The sequence below is a fragment of the Sphaeramia orbicularis genome, chromosome 17, assembly GCF_902148855.1.
Source record: "Sphaeramia orbicularis chromosome 17, fSphaOr1.1, whole genome shotgun sequence".
NCBI lineage: Eukaryota > Metazoa > Chordata > Actinopteri > Kurtiformes > Apogonidae > Sphaeramia > Sphaeramia orbicularis.
In genome coordinates, this window is record NC_043973.1 from 23,981,984 (window position 1) to 23,994,146 (window position 12,163).

At 37.1% G+C, this 12,163-nt stretch overlaps 1 protein-coding gene across 8 annotated transcripts in view; it reads right to left on the reverse strand.

The window, feature by feature from the left end:
* The window catches only part of kif1ab (kinesin family member 1Ab), a 41,751-nt gene that overhangs the window by 24,600 nt on the left and 4,988 nt on the right, over positions 1-12,163 (reverse strand). For 4 of the 8 annotated variants that reach the window (XM_030159374.1, XM_030159372.1, XM_030159373.1 and 1 more), the window contains exons 3-19: positions 10,036-10,109; positions 9,446-9,625; positions 9,200-9,268; positions 8,496-8,674; positions 7,812-7,923; positions 7,490-7,567; positions 6,185-6,250; positions 6,065-6,082; positions 5,896-5,974; positions 5,724-5,802; positions 3,621-3,763; positions 2,170-2,369; positions 1,697-1,776; positions 587-662; positions 410-489; positions 224-330; positions 51-134 (exon numbers count right to left, since the gene is read on the reverse strand). In XM_030159374.1, coding sequence (XP_030015234.1) covers positions 51-134; positions 224-330; positions 410-489; positions 587-662; positions 1,697-1,776; positions 2,170-2,369; positions 3,621-3,763; positions 5,724-5,802; positions 5,896-5,974; positions 6,065-6,082; positions 6,185-6,250; positions 7,490-7,567; positions 7,812-7,923; positions 8,496-8,674; positions 9,200-9,268; positions 9,446-9,625; positions 10,036-10,109 — 1,704 coding nt within the window. Of the gene's footprint in view, positions 1-50; positions 135-223; positions 331-409; positions 490-586; positions 663-1,696; positions 1,777-2,169; positions 2,370-3,413; positions 3,453-3,620; positions 3,764-5,723; positions 5,803-5,895; positions 5,975-6,064; positions 6,083-6,184; positions 6,251-7,489; positions 7,568-7,811; positions 7,924-8,495; positions 8,675-9,199; positions 9,269-9,445; positions 9,626-10,035; positions 10,110-12,163 lie in introns of all 8 variants that reach the window. The other 4 variants (XM_030159377.1, XM_030159375.1, XM_030159376.1 and 1 more) reach the window with 2 other exon arrangements.

Genomic DNA, 12,163 nt, shown 5'->3' on the forward strand with positions numbered 1-12,163 from the left:
GGTCTTATTGATGATTTTATCCTATAAAGATGACACAGACTTTCACTTACCTGACCGCAGAATAATTGGTGAAGTGACCCTCTTCCCGTTGACATATGTCTCCGACCCCTCACATGGCTCCAACACGACACATCCTGTTAGAGAACAGAATAGATTTTTAACATACACACTATTAGCCTCTGCATTTTTCCACTAGTTTTCCTTCAGAGCAGCCGTCCTTTACCTTCTCCATGTGGACCTGTGGTGCTGCTAAAGGTGCAGTGTTCGTCTCTGATAAAATGGCCACTGAGAACAATGTCTTGGCGAGTCTTTGCATTTTCACGGCCAACTCTGAGAAAAGGTAATCAAAGTTAGAAAGAAATCTATCTAAAAAAGTTTTCAAAATGTAAAAAGTAGAGCAAACCCATACTTGGTAATGCCATCTTTAATGTAGTAGAGCAGACACTCAGACATCAGTGGGTCCTCATTCAGATTTACCAGATGAGGAGTCTACAAGAAAAATAACAAGAATATGATGTTTTTACTTAATCATAGCCATTTGTGATGTACATATTCTAAACTACTGTGCAACGTATTTACATGTTACCTTCTTGGGAGAGAAAACACCCACAGTTCCTCCATCTTCTCTCATGGCAACACCCATCTCTGCCAGCAGGGCCTCCCTGCAGAGAACACATAAGGTTCACCGTCTCCATGTTGTAGGCATGTTTCAGTATTTTATTTACTCTTCAAAATGTTTATTTCCTACTAACAGCTTGAGAGGACAGTATTATTTTGGCACGGCTGGACAGAAAATCTGTAATATCCTTCTGTCATAGTGTAATTCAGACTGTCTGAAACTAGATTTCTGCACCTCCACCTGACTCTTTTTTCAGGTTTTACAAAAAATATGGATCAAAACAGAATATTTTTTGGCATAGATGCAGGTCAATGAAAGGTGTAATGACCAATCACTATTAAATGAGTGATAGTTTGCTAATTTAAAAAAAAAAAAAAATGTAATTATGCATTTTAAAACATTTCCCTGTGGTCTACATAAACTGCAAATGCTATGCTTGGGTCTGAATTCTTCATTAATTAGACTCCGTAGGCCCATCTTCAACCCTATTTCTGAGTAAATGCACATGAGCCACTTCACACCAGGTTGTTGGCTGTGCTGCTCTGTCCCGTTCAACCAACAACTGAACATTTTAGGTAATCAGCTCGAAGTTTGGACATATTTTCAGGTTTTACTACAACTGCTGCGCCTGACAAGCAAATATGTCGTACTCAGAGAAAGTTTCGTTGAAAGTCTTGACCTAATATGCGCAAATGTTGCGATGTAACTAGTTATAAAACGTAACAAATTAAGAAGAAATTGAAACGGGTTGTAGAAATCCACTCAATTTTTGCCAAAATGAATATAAAGATAGCTTTGCAGCACCTGGAGGGTTCAAATTCAAACTTTTTGAACTGTTAGGGTCCCCAAATACACAAATAAATGTACCAAAGACTAATAAAAGTGGGTTTAGCAAAGTATAACCCCTTTGAGACACCATCAGACGTGCCTCTACTGTACAGCCTTCATGATTCCTAAATAAAGGCAACATGGAGGCTCCCATAGTCGACATATTTTGGCTTCACTTTTCCATAGTGACATGAAATCTGTCTTGTACATCTGTTCACTCATAACATATGCATATAACATAATGCATACCTTTCCATACGAATTGCTTCAGTACGTCGCAGTTTCTCTTCCCAAGTTTCATTGAGCTCTGCAATGATTTTCTCTGTTTCCTGTTGGCAAAGGTAAACACATATCTAAAAACTGCGCAAATACATTTTTTTTAAATCATTTTCCTCATTAGATGCCTACACTGATTCAATCATCCACCTTCCTATCACCTCTTACTTCATCATCATTATCTTTATTTAGGTGGGACAGTGCACATTAATGAACACATTTATACATTTCATTTCAGTATAAACATGTAAATATGCCAGAGTTAGCGCCAATGCTAATTTTCATCCGCAGTCCCCACATAATAAATAACAGAGATCCGTGGAATACAAAACAAAACAAAAACAACACAGTGTAATAAGTGCATTTATCATCATTATATACCAACAGGCTCTATTTTTGTCCACTAATAACATATTTTTAATACAGGGATCTCAAATCTCTGGTACCTTGAGCCTCTCAATGGCTTCTTCGCTGGCTGGGCTGAAGATGCGGTCGTGAAGGTTGGTGATGGAACCGGCGCGACTGGACAGGGCCGAGAGCGAGGGGGAGGGGCTCATTCCCGTCATGGCATTGGTCACTGTGGAGAGATCACCCCTTTGATTGACAGCCTGGCGATTATTCACAAAGTTCTTGTAATCGCACAGGTCTGCCAGAGAGAGAGGCGTCGAATGGAGGTAAGCAAGAGAGAGGGAAGAACAGGAAGGAAGGAAGGAAGGAAGGACAGAAGACGAAATGGTAGGAGTAGACGCCAGGTAATTAAGGTGAGACATCAGGGATTGAGAGAAACACGCAGAAAAACGTATAAAAAGGAAAAAAAAAAGGGGGAACAACAGGGAGGAATACAAAAAAAGAAGAGAAAGCTCAAATGATGGGTCAAAGAAGCAGTCATTTGCTTACCAAAGCCATCACAGACAGAGAGAGAAGAGCAACGCAAACTGATGAGCACAAAATGCCAAAAGACTGAAAGTTTAAAGCTTTTTCTGATATTTAAAGAGACACACATTCAACAAGCTTGCAAGCATGAGAGAGAAAACAAAAAAGTACATCACTACAATGCATCTAGACCAGTTCAGGCTTAGGATTTGTTTTTTCGAGGCATGTCCTCATATCTATGAGCTGTTTAGCACAGCCTCAGTGTTTCTCCTGGCAGTGCAGGCGTCTAAGCACCTGACTCATAGCTTCAATCAGCTCCACACACAGAGAACCAGGAGGCTAAAACACAAGCGCTCCTCAGCAATCTAAAATGGCGTCCTCACAGTCAGTCCTTTCTTCCATGATTACTAATTTTCTGGATCAAATCGAGCCATTCAACCTGCTTTTTTTGCAAGCTCTGCCTTTGGATTCCTAATGGATCACAGTGCAAAGCAGCAAATGCTAGTCAATTTAACATTATCAGGATTATCGGGTTTACAGCATCGAGACGAAGCTTATATTACCGTGGAAACTGGAACTAATGGAAAGAAAAAGGAGGCCATTTTACAGGCTATGAGAACAAGGTGAACAATTAAAGGTGATTTTTGTCTTCTTTTAACCAATATAAGGTTTATAGTTTGTCATTTAACGTATACTGTCTGATTTTACAAATGGTCTCCTGAGGTTAGTTTCTCTGGTGTGGTGGAGGAGGGAGGCCGGCTTGAGGTTCATTACTATTAGTTGCAAAGCGCAGGCTTGCAAGAATTATCATACACACATTTCAAACCAGTGATGACGGGGCCAGTGCAGCGATACGCTGATAGGACAGAGGAGAAAAGAGAATGTGTGTGAGACACACCCACACTCCATCCTCTGTTTTGAATGTGCAAAGAGTAAAAACCTGTATAAATGACATTAATGCAGGTTTGTTTGGGTGTAAATATACATCTCACTAAACTTGAGAGAGATTCTGTGTGACACTCACTCTCTATGATGTCTCCCAGTCCCTGTGCGTACAGTAGGTCTTTGAGGCGAGCCACTTCCTCCTTCAGCTCACGCACCAGGCGGTTGTTGGGGTCCTCATTGATCACAGCGTTGCAACGGATCTGTTTGGCGCGGTCAGCGTACCTGGAAATACAAAAGTCACTGAAGTCAGAAACCATGATGACAAAATGCTAAAAAAGAGAGGAATCAGAAAAAGGGGGTGTGCTACAAACATGTCATTGCATTCAAAAATATGAGACTCAGTCTTTGCAATGAGTAAAAGATAACAAGGCATACGGAGGTACAATTCATCCCCAAGACCAAGAACATCATATGTGGATAAAATGGCTTTTTCCTCAAAAATGTTCAATAATTTTTGAACAATTAATCCTGCCCATATTCTTTAAAAATGGTAACACATATGTCCTATTTGCACATTCAGAGGCTTCACAGCAAATGTGTTCAAGCTCTAATACTCTGCAGAATTAATTCATCAGAATTTGAAAACATGGTACATTATGGTAAATGGGTCCATTCTCAAACTAAGTACGTGTAAAATTGTAACATTAAATGAACCAGAAGAATTTTGATGTTGTCTTGAATCATATGATGTTAGACACTTGATGCAGCCTCTCTACAGAAGACAAAACAACAAAATAAGGAAAATATGGCTCAGACAGAACATCTGTCCAATGTTTCAGAGGGTTAACATAATGGAACTGAGCTATAGTTGAGGCTGAAAATTTACAGCCTCAGCATACCCTTCTGCCCCTGCAATATAATGAAATGAAACCTTCTGGCTTCTTTTACTCTGAAATTTCACATAATCCAAATAAAATAGTTGTTCTAACTGAACTAGAAGAAGAAGAAAAAGGAATGTGTATTGAAATAAAATCTTCATATTTGTGACAAGTTGCAACTACTGCAATGTTAGTCTGTGCTAATATAGTCATAAAAGTCTAAATTTTTTTTTTTAAATGTACAATAAAAAAAGAAAAGAGAAATGATCTGTCAGACACTGTTTATGGGGTGAAGTTTGTGTCAACATGAAGTTCTTCTCAATTTTTCACTTCCTCGACGCCTCAATCCTCAACTGTGACCTATAAATCAATCTTGTTATGCCATCAAGAGGGATGTCTAAAATGCACATTGCACTGAAGACAGCGGAAGTTTGCTAATTGGCATATGAAGGAGGATACACAGCTGTATCCATAACGGATCTTTTCAGCAACTGGATCCTTGACGCATCAAAAGATGTGCAATAAGCATATGGTTTATACAAATCAAACCACAGCAGGAGCAAAAAAATTATTTTTTTTTCCTCAGTCTGATGCATGATATTTAAAGTGATGCTATTAAACTTGTGTGTGTTAAATTAAAAAAAATCTATGACACCCCTGCATCACCTACTGTACATTATGCCACATTGTGAACTGAATTAAAATCAATCATCAGTCATCAATCATAAACACTCATCTGACAGTGATCATTAAATGTAAACAGTCACAGTTAGATAAGATGATGCAGCTGTTGAACACGTCATATTTAAATAACATTTCTTTAAATTGATAGCTCTGAGGCAAGGATTTCCTTAAATGTCTATTGTCTCAGCTCTCCTCTACTCGCATCTCACATACAAGGGACAAAGACATGAGGCGAGGACTCGAGATAAACTACAATTAGACAATTGAGAAGAAGAGCGAGGGAAATTCATCAGGCCATAGATGAGCTGGTTGATAAAAAGCTAAAAAGGACCACTGTTGTACAGTATTATGTTACATTCAATGACCCTGACTTTGATAAACAACCCCTATATTCCCCTCACTTGCAAATTAAAATATTGTCAATATGATTTTTTTCAACAAAATGCAGCTCCAGATTGAATTCATTTTGTTGAGGTGAATTTAATTTAATCTAACATCAACCATACACAGTACATGAAGCTAATTTTACTTATGAATATGCAAAATAATGCAGCAAAGTGTTTCAGCATCTAATTGGTTCATCTTTCCTACAGGGAGACACTGTGGAAAACGAGTGTTCACATCTTCATCCTCCTATTCCTGTAACACTTCTAAAAAGCGGTCATTGACATTAGTCTCACCGGAGGGTACTGAGGGTCTCATCATAGTTAATATCTGCAGGGCTGAGAGCAGCAACCATAGCTGTGCGAGAGTTTCCTCCTAAAAGATAAAAATAAATAAAATGAGTGATACATTTATCGCTGCTGGATCATTTTATTGTGGAAAAAGTGGTTTATTATTATGTTAGCATACCCAAGTTTTCCCTCAGTAGCCAAGTCAGGACTGAGTCTCTGTATGGAATAAAACTCTCCACCTTCTTCTTTTTCTTGTTCTGGACATGAAATAATGACAATTTACTTGCCTGTCAAGTCTGTAAATGGGATTTTGTCCTTTAAAATCTGGGATAATTACTGTAACTAACCTTGTTTGGTGCTGAGTCCTAAAAGGTGAAAACATAAATGCAAATATTAGTTATTTTTGATAGCAGGAAATCACATTTTGTAACAGGACATGTTTGTTCAGACAAGTGCTAAAATCTTACCAGTTCAGCCAGAGCAGAAATAACTTTTCCTAATGTGGTCAGAGATTTGTTGATGTTTGCTCCTTCCTGAAAAACATATAGGAGTCAGTGATATGGAGTGCTTGTCCATTTATTCATGAGGATTTTCCCTTTATCCTATTTTTTTTCAAATATTTATTTAGTTTTGTATATTAACATGTACAAGAAATATTATCCAAAATGAACAAACAACTAAAAAAAGGGGGAAAGGAAGAAAGATGGGGCAGAAATAGTCATGCAGTTGAGTGAGCACTGTCCATGTCTTTGAATAGTGTCCATTTCCTCGATTTTTATTCAAAACCACCTGCTTTGATTCACAGGTAGAAAGTCATTTTCTCCATACTGTAGATGTTGTCCATAATGTCCATCCATTGCATTTGGTTTGGAGCATCACTTTTTAACCAGTTTCTGGTAATGACCTTCATAATGGCCACAATCATTATTTTGAAGTGATACATGTCATATTTCATAATTAACCCTTCTGGGATCAATCCTAGAAACAAGATCTGGGGATCAATAGGAACTTTATGCCCTCCAGAGTTCTGATAATGTTGTTCCAAAACGGCTGTAGTTTGATACACACCCATAAAATCTGACTGTGACTGGCATCCATGTGACTGTTGTTGTGTTCCCATCTGTTGACTTTTTATTTGAGGTGTAACAAAGACACGTGTTAAATTCTTCCAAACAAATTCTCTCCAGTGTCTGGAGCTTGTACTGCAATGTTGAATTTTACACATTAAATGCCAATCACACTCTGAGACTTCAGTCTGTAATTTTTCTTCCCATTTCAATTTAATATATAATGAAGTATTACCATTGCATTTCTGTAGCCCTGCATACGATTTAGAAACAATCTTGGTAGGCTAGTGCGCCAATAAGGGGGGGTAAACATGACAAATTCATGGGGCCCAGCATTTGTGGGGGGCCTATAGAGTAGTGGAGGGGGTCCAGTGGATACAGGTTAGAAGTTGTGAAAATTTTGGGTAAGATCCAGTGTATAAGAGAGGTGTAGAACTCGATAATCGGATGTTAAAAGTATGTTAAGTTTCAGTTTTGTTTCACGCTAGCATAAGTGACGGTTTGTGAGGACCACAGCCCCACCTTCCTGCTCCGACAGATCGACAAGATACTGAATTTTATGAAAGGTCCACAACGTTTACCTTTCATGGGGCCCACAATTGGTAAGTATTTGCTTATAGGCTTCCGGCAACATCTTCAGCAGCACATTACATTCTGCTCCCTTTATCCTATTTACATTAACATTAAACTACAGATTCCTCTCACCTTCAGTCGGGTTCCTTTGGCTCCTGTTGAGTCGGCCCTCTCGCTGCCAGCCAAGTCCACAAGACTGATTTTGCTGACCTATGATGAGACACCATATTTTTAACTAAATTGCTCTGTATTAATAGAATAAACACCCACAGCTCACATTATTCACCAAGTTCTGTACTGGGAAAACAGCAGCAACACTTAGCAATTCATTATTCAGTACATTTATCATGCAACCACAACTGTAATTTGCCTGACTGAAACGACCTTCAACTCAAGAAAACGATGTCTGATATTGATTTGTGGAGGATCATCATTGCAGTGACATTTTAGGAACCTTTTCTGATGTGTTGTCTGTCTCCATGTCGTGTTTCTTCTGTGTGAAGATGATATTGAAGACGGCGTGCGAGCGACTGCTGGTCTCATTCATGTTGGTTGCAGCCACCGTCCTGGAAAAGGCAACAATTTAAATATAATAAATACACAAACAACTTCTATTAAGCAGAAAAATGTGCTATTTGCAGAAAATTTTGAATATAAATTTGCTAATAGGATTCAGCAACCATGGTCTAATTTGTGGAAAGTATAAATTGTGGCTGCTGAAAGATTATAAATTACGAAAAGTAGGAAAAAAATGCCAAAATGTAAGAAAGTAATGCTTCTTGTGAGCAATCTAAACACTTTACTTTAGGTAGACTTACAATTCCTAAACTAAAAAGCTGCACAAAAATCTCACTCTTGAAATATGCAAAACAATCTTCTTTCTCAGCTAAGACATGATGCAAATTATTATTTTAACTAATTATTGGTTAAATCTGGTTATTGGTAAGAACTAGTTAAAACTGGCTCAATGTAATGTTCTTATTAAGGACAAGTTCTGACATTTAGATTACTTTTCTATTTTTTTTTTCCAGGCTTAAAAAAAAGTAAATTACTTATCTTAAGAAAACATATTGGACTTGATCACTTTCCCAGAAATAAGCCTTTTCTTAACCTCCTTTTCTTTCTTCGGTTCTGTTACCTGGCTTTGTTTCCAGAGTCCATCAGGTCCTGGATGTCGTTGTAGGAGGTGACAGCCAGTTTGGACAGGTCTTCAACGTAGGGTCCCATCAGAGGGTGCTCCCTGACGCGCAGGTTTCCTTTGTTTTTGGGGTTCAACAGATCACGAACACGTTCACAGTAGATCTCCATGTAACTCACCTGGAAGACGCAAAGAGACAGTAAAAGAATATTTTCATATCCTTATTAATCATCGGTTATGTTAATGGTTTAATCAATATTCAGTCTAACTTTATAGTTGTGATGGCATAAGGCCAAATTCTATTCTGCACTTTTGCACTGTTTTTATTTTGTGTATCATTTTGATTCATGTGTTTAAGACTTGTCTGTTTATGTTGAGTCACTAAAACTATTTGGCAGGTATTATATTATTAATCCATCTATTCACTCATTCATTCACGTTTCATGTTAGCACTGTAGTAGAGCTTTCCTTTTATATCCTGCACTTTCCTTTAACTGTTTTTATACCACTCATTCATAATTTTCTCTGAGTAACCATAATAATAAACTTGATAACTTAATGTTTTTGCCCAACAAACTACAATTTATGCTTCTTGGATTAAAAAAAAATCATTTATAGGCTTGTTTCTAGATTGAGACATGTAGCATGAAAAAGCCTAAAAATACCATATGAAAATACACTATATTTAGAGAAGTCTGACTCACCTCCACAGAGTACGACATGCTGTTATCATTATTGCTGTCATTGATTTTGGTGAAAAGGTCCTCACACAACTGTAAAAAAAAAAAAATGCCACTGTCACTGTCACAGTACAGGTTTTTCACAATAAATAAAAAGAGTTCTGCAACCAACTCTTTACATTATGTACATTTTCTGTTGCAATTTAAAAGATGCTCTTCATTTCTTGCATAATGTATTTGCATAATAACTATTTGTGAGTCCAGTTTTACCAGGGGTATGATCCCCTGCTGGTCCTTTTCCTGTCGTCCCATCATGGTGTAGCTTTTGCCTGCTCCTGTCTGACCATATGCAAATATGCAAACGTTGTATCCTTCAAATGCGTGAAGCAGCATCTCCTCTCCGATGTCTTTGTACACCTGCATCTGGGACGCATAGTTGATGTCCTCAGGCTAGAGACAAGGAGTAGGAATAGAGAAAAAAAACAAGAGAAAAACAAGAATAAGAGAGTTAGAAAGTCATATTTTTCTGCATGAATCCGTTCTATCTATTAATATTGGATAACTTTATTCTAGATGCTTGAAAACATGTTTTAAAATGTTACAACATAAAAATGCAATTAAAAATACATGAGTCATATGTATTACTTTGATTTCAGCAACCAGTTGTTTAAATAAATAAATATAGAAAAATATCTTTGGGGTTTCTTGGATTTTCAGTACAAAGTTCAATGCAATCAAATGAAAAACAGGCACAAAATAGTAATGAAATTAAGCTCTGAAATCTTTTGAGATTTAGAGTCAACGTCCCATACATTGTTATGTAAGGTAATAGTTCAGGTTTTCAGCTGTTGAAATCTTACCGTTGTGTGTGACCAATAAGAAAAGTCAAAGTTGAAGCTCTTGTTTTCCTTTGGCTGTTTAGGGTTGAGAATCGCTAAAATAAAACATAACAGACACAAGGAAATTAGAGAAATCAAAATACACTTATTCTCACTGTGAGACATTCACAAATGCACGACTATTTACTGCTACATACCAGCTGGAAGATGCAAACCCTGTAAATACCTAAAATAGAGCTGAGCAATATGGCTAAAAACATAAATCTGTATTTTCATCAATGTTATGGATGATTGATGTCTGGCTACATGCAGTGAAGACAAAACCTGATTCAAGAATACACTTTAGTAAAACTATATACCATATCTGACAGGATTCACAGTTAATATATTAGAAGAAGGAACAGGTTGCAGTTAAATTTTGCAATTTAAGCACTTATCTTGATTGTCAAAGCCAGCTCTAACCTAAAGTCTAATTAAGGCAATCTTTCTCTTTGTGATTAACTTTCTCTGTGTACACATGCACACTCACTTCAGATATGTAAATAAATCAATGTCAGTTTGATCCAGTGGTGTTTTATTTGGCTATTGTGATGTAATACCATCACCTAACATAAACTCAGTTAGCATCATGTTAATCTATCAGACATATACTGTATACTGTAAACAGGCCGTTGACAGATCCCATCACTCAATTGCTGTTACCTCTCAAATAAAGACAAAATGCACCAAACATCTACAATCTGTCATGAAATACTGTCTAAAAAAGGAACCATGCCCTACAGCTCAAATGCTGCCTCAACCTTTTATACCACGGTTAAAATTTACTTAGGGGGTCAAATGAGTGGCCACTTTTGTAAAAAAACAAAAAAAACAAAAAAAAAGTTGTAAGAAATGCATAGAACTGTGTTGAAATAATGCTAATACATTTGTGCACAGACTACTGATATTATTTGACAGTGGAAGCTATATTTTCAGAAATATTGGATTTTGAATAGCACGTGTATGTGAAAACTTTTGCTGGTGGACGGACGTGACATTACCCATGATGATCTGGTCAGTACCAGTACTTTATCAGTAATAAACTTATAGACTTACTATTGCTAATTATCCTCTTATTTATAAATGTTAGTATTGTGGATCTAAAACAATAACAGCTGACACAAAAACACAAAATGTGTCAGTGGACGGATGTGACATGGTTGTTACAGATCCCATCATACTGATGCTCGGCAGCCATGTCACCGTTTCCACAAATGATCCCTGTGCAAAAACTAGGATCATAATTATTTATTGTATAGTTTATCATCATACTAAAGAGTAAAGAACAATATAGAATGATTATTTCTTTAAAAAAATGCTTATTATTAGAAAACTGTTGATTTAAAAAGCGACGTGTGACATTCTTAATGTATGTATTGGCGTAACATAAGCAGGATGGATCAGCACCATACTCCATACTGAACCTGTAAAAATAAAACATGTGATATGTAGTATATAATCTTGTAAGAAAAACTGAGGAATCTAAAAGAATAGATTATTTGGTTTTCACGTAAATTCAGTTAAAATATAATTTGGCCATTTGTGACATGAAAATATAGCATTAATGGTGATTAAATTGGACATTTTTGACCTGAAAACATAGTTCATATGACCATCAACATGTTGCAACAGAACTGAAATCCTGCAAATTTGCAGAACTTGCATTTACCAACACAAAGTTCCTTTGGGGATTCACTTATATTGATTTCTTATGCACGAAGACATAAATAAGACCTCTAAGCAAATTTTAGCCGACCAGCACTAAAGCAAATGCATTAACATATAATGTGTGAAAAACCGCAGCATGTATGGCCTTCACTTTGAAATGATTTCACCTCTGACTAAAAAACAGAATCAGAGAGGACTTTGTAGATCAGAGTTCGCATCAAAAGCAACAGTTCTGAATTCAACACTCATGCTTTTTCAAGACAGGAGGGGTGTTTTCAATTGGAATATGAAACAGGAACTGAGCAGGTGCATTTGCTCTTTATGGGTGTAAATTTAGCCCACTGCATCACCCCCCGTGAACAGATTCAAAACAGCAGCAGCAGTGGCAGCCTGCTGATGTCTGTATCAAGCGCAGCCGATGAAATATGCACTCAGCCAGAAC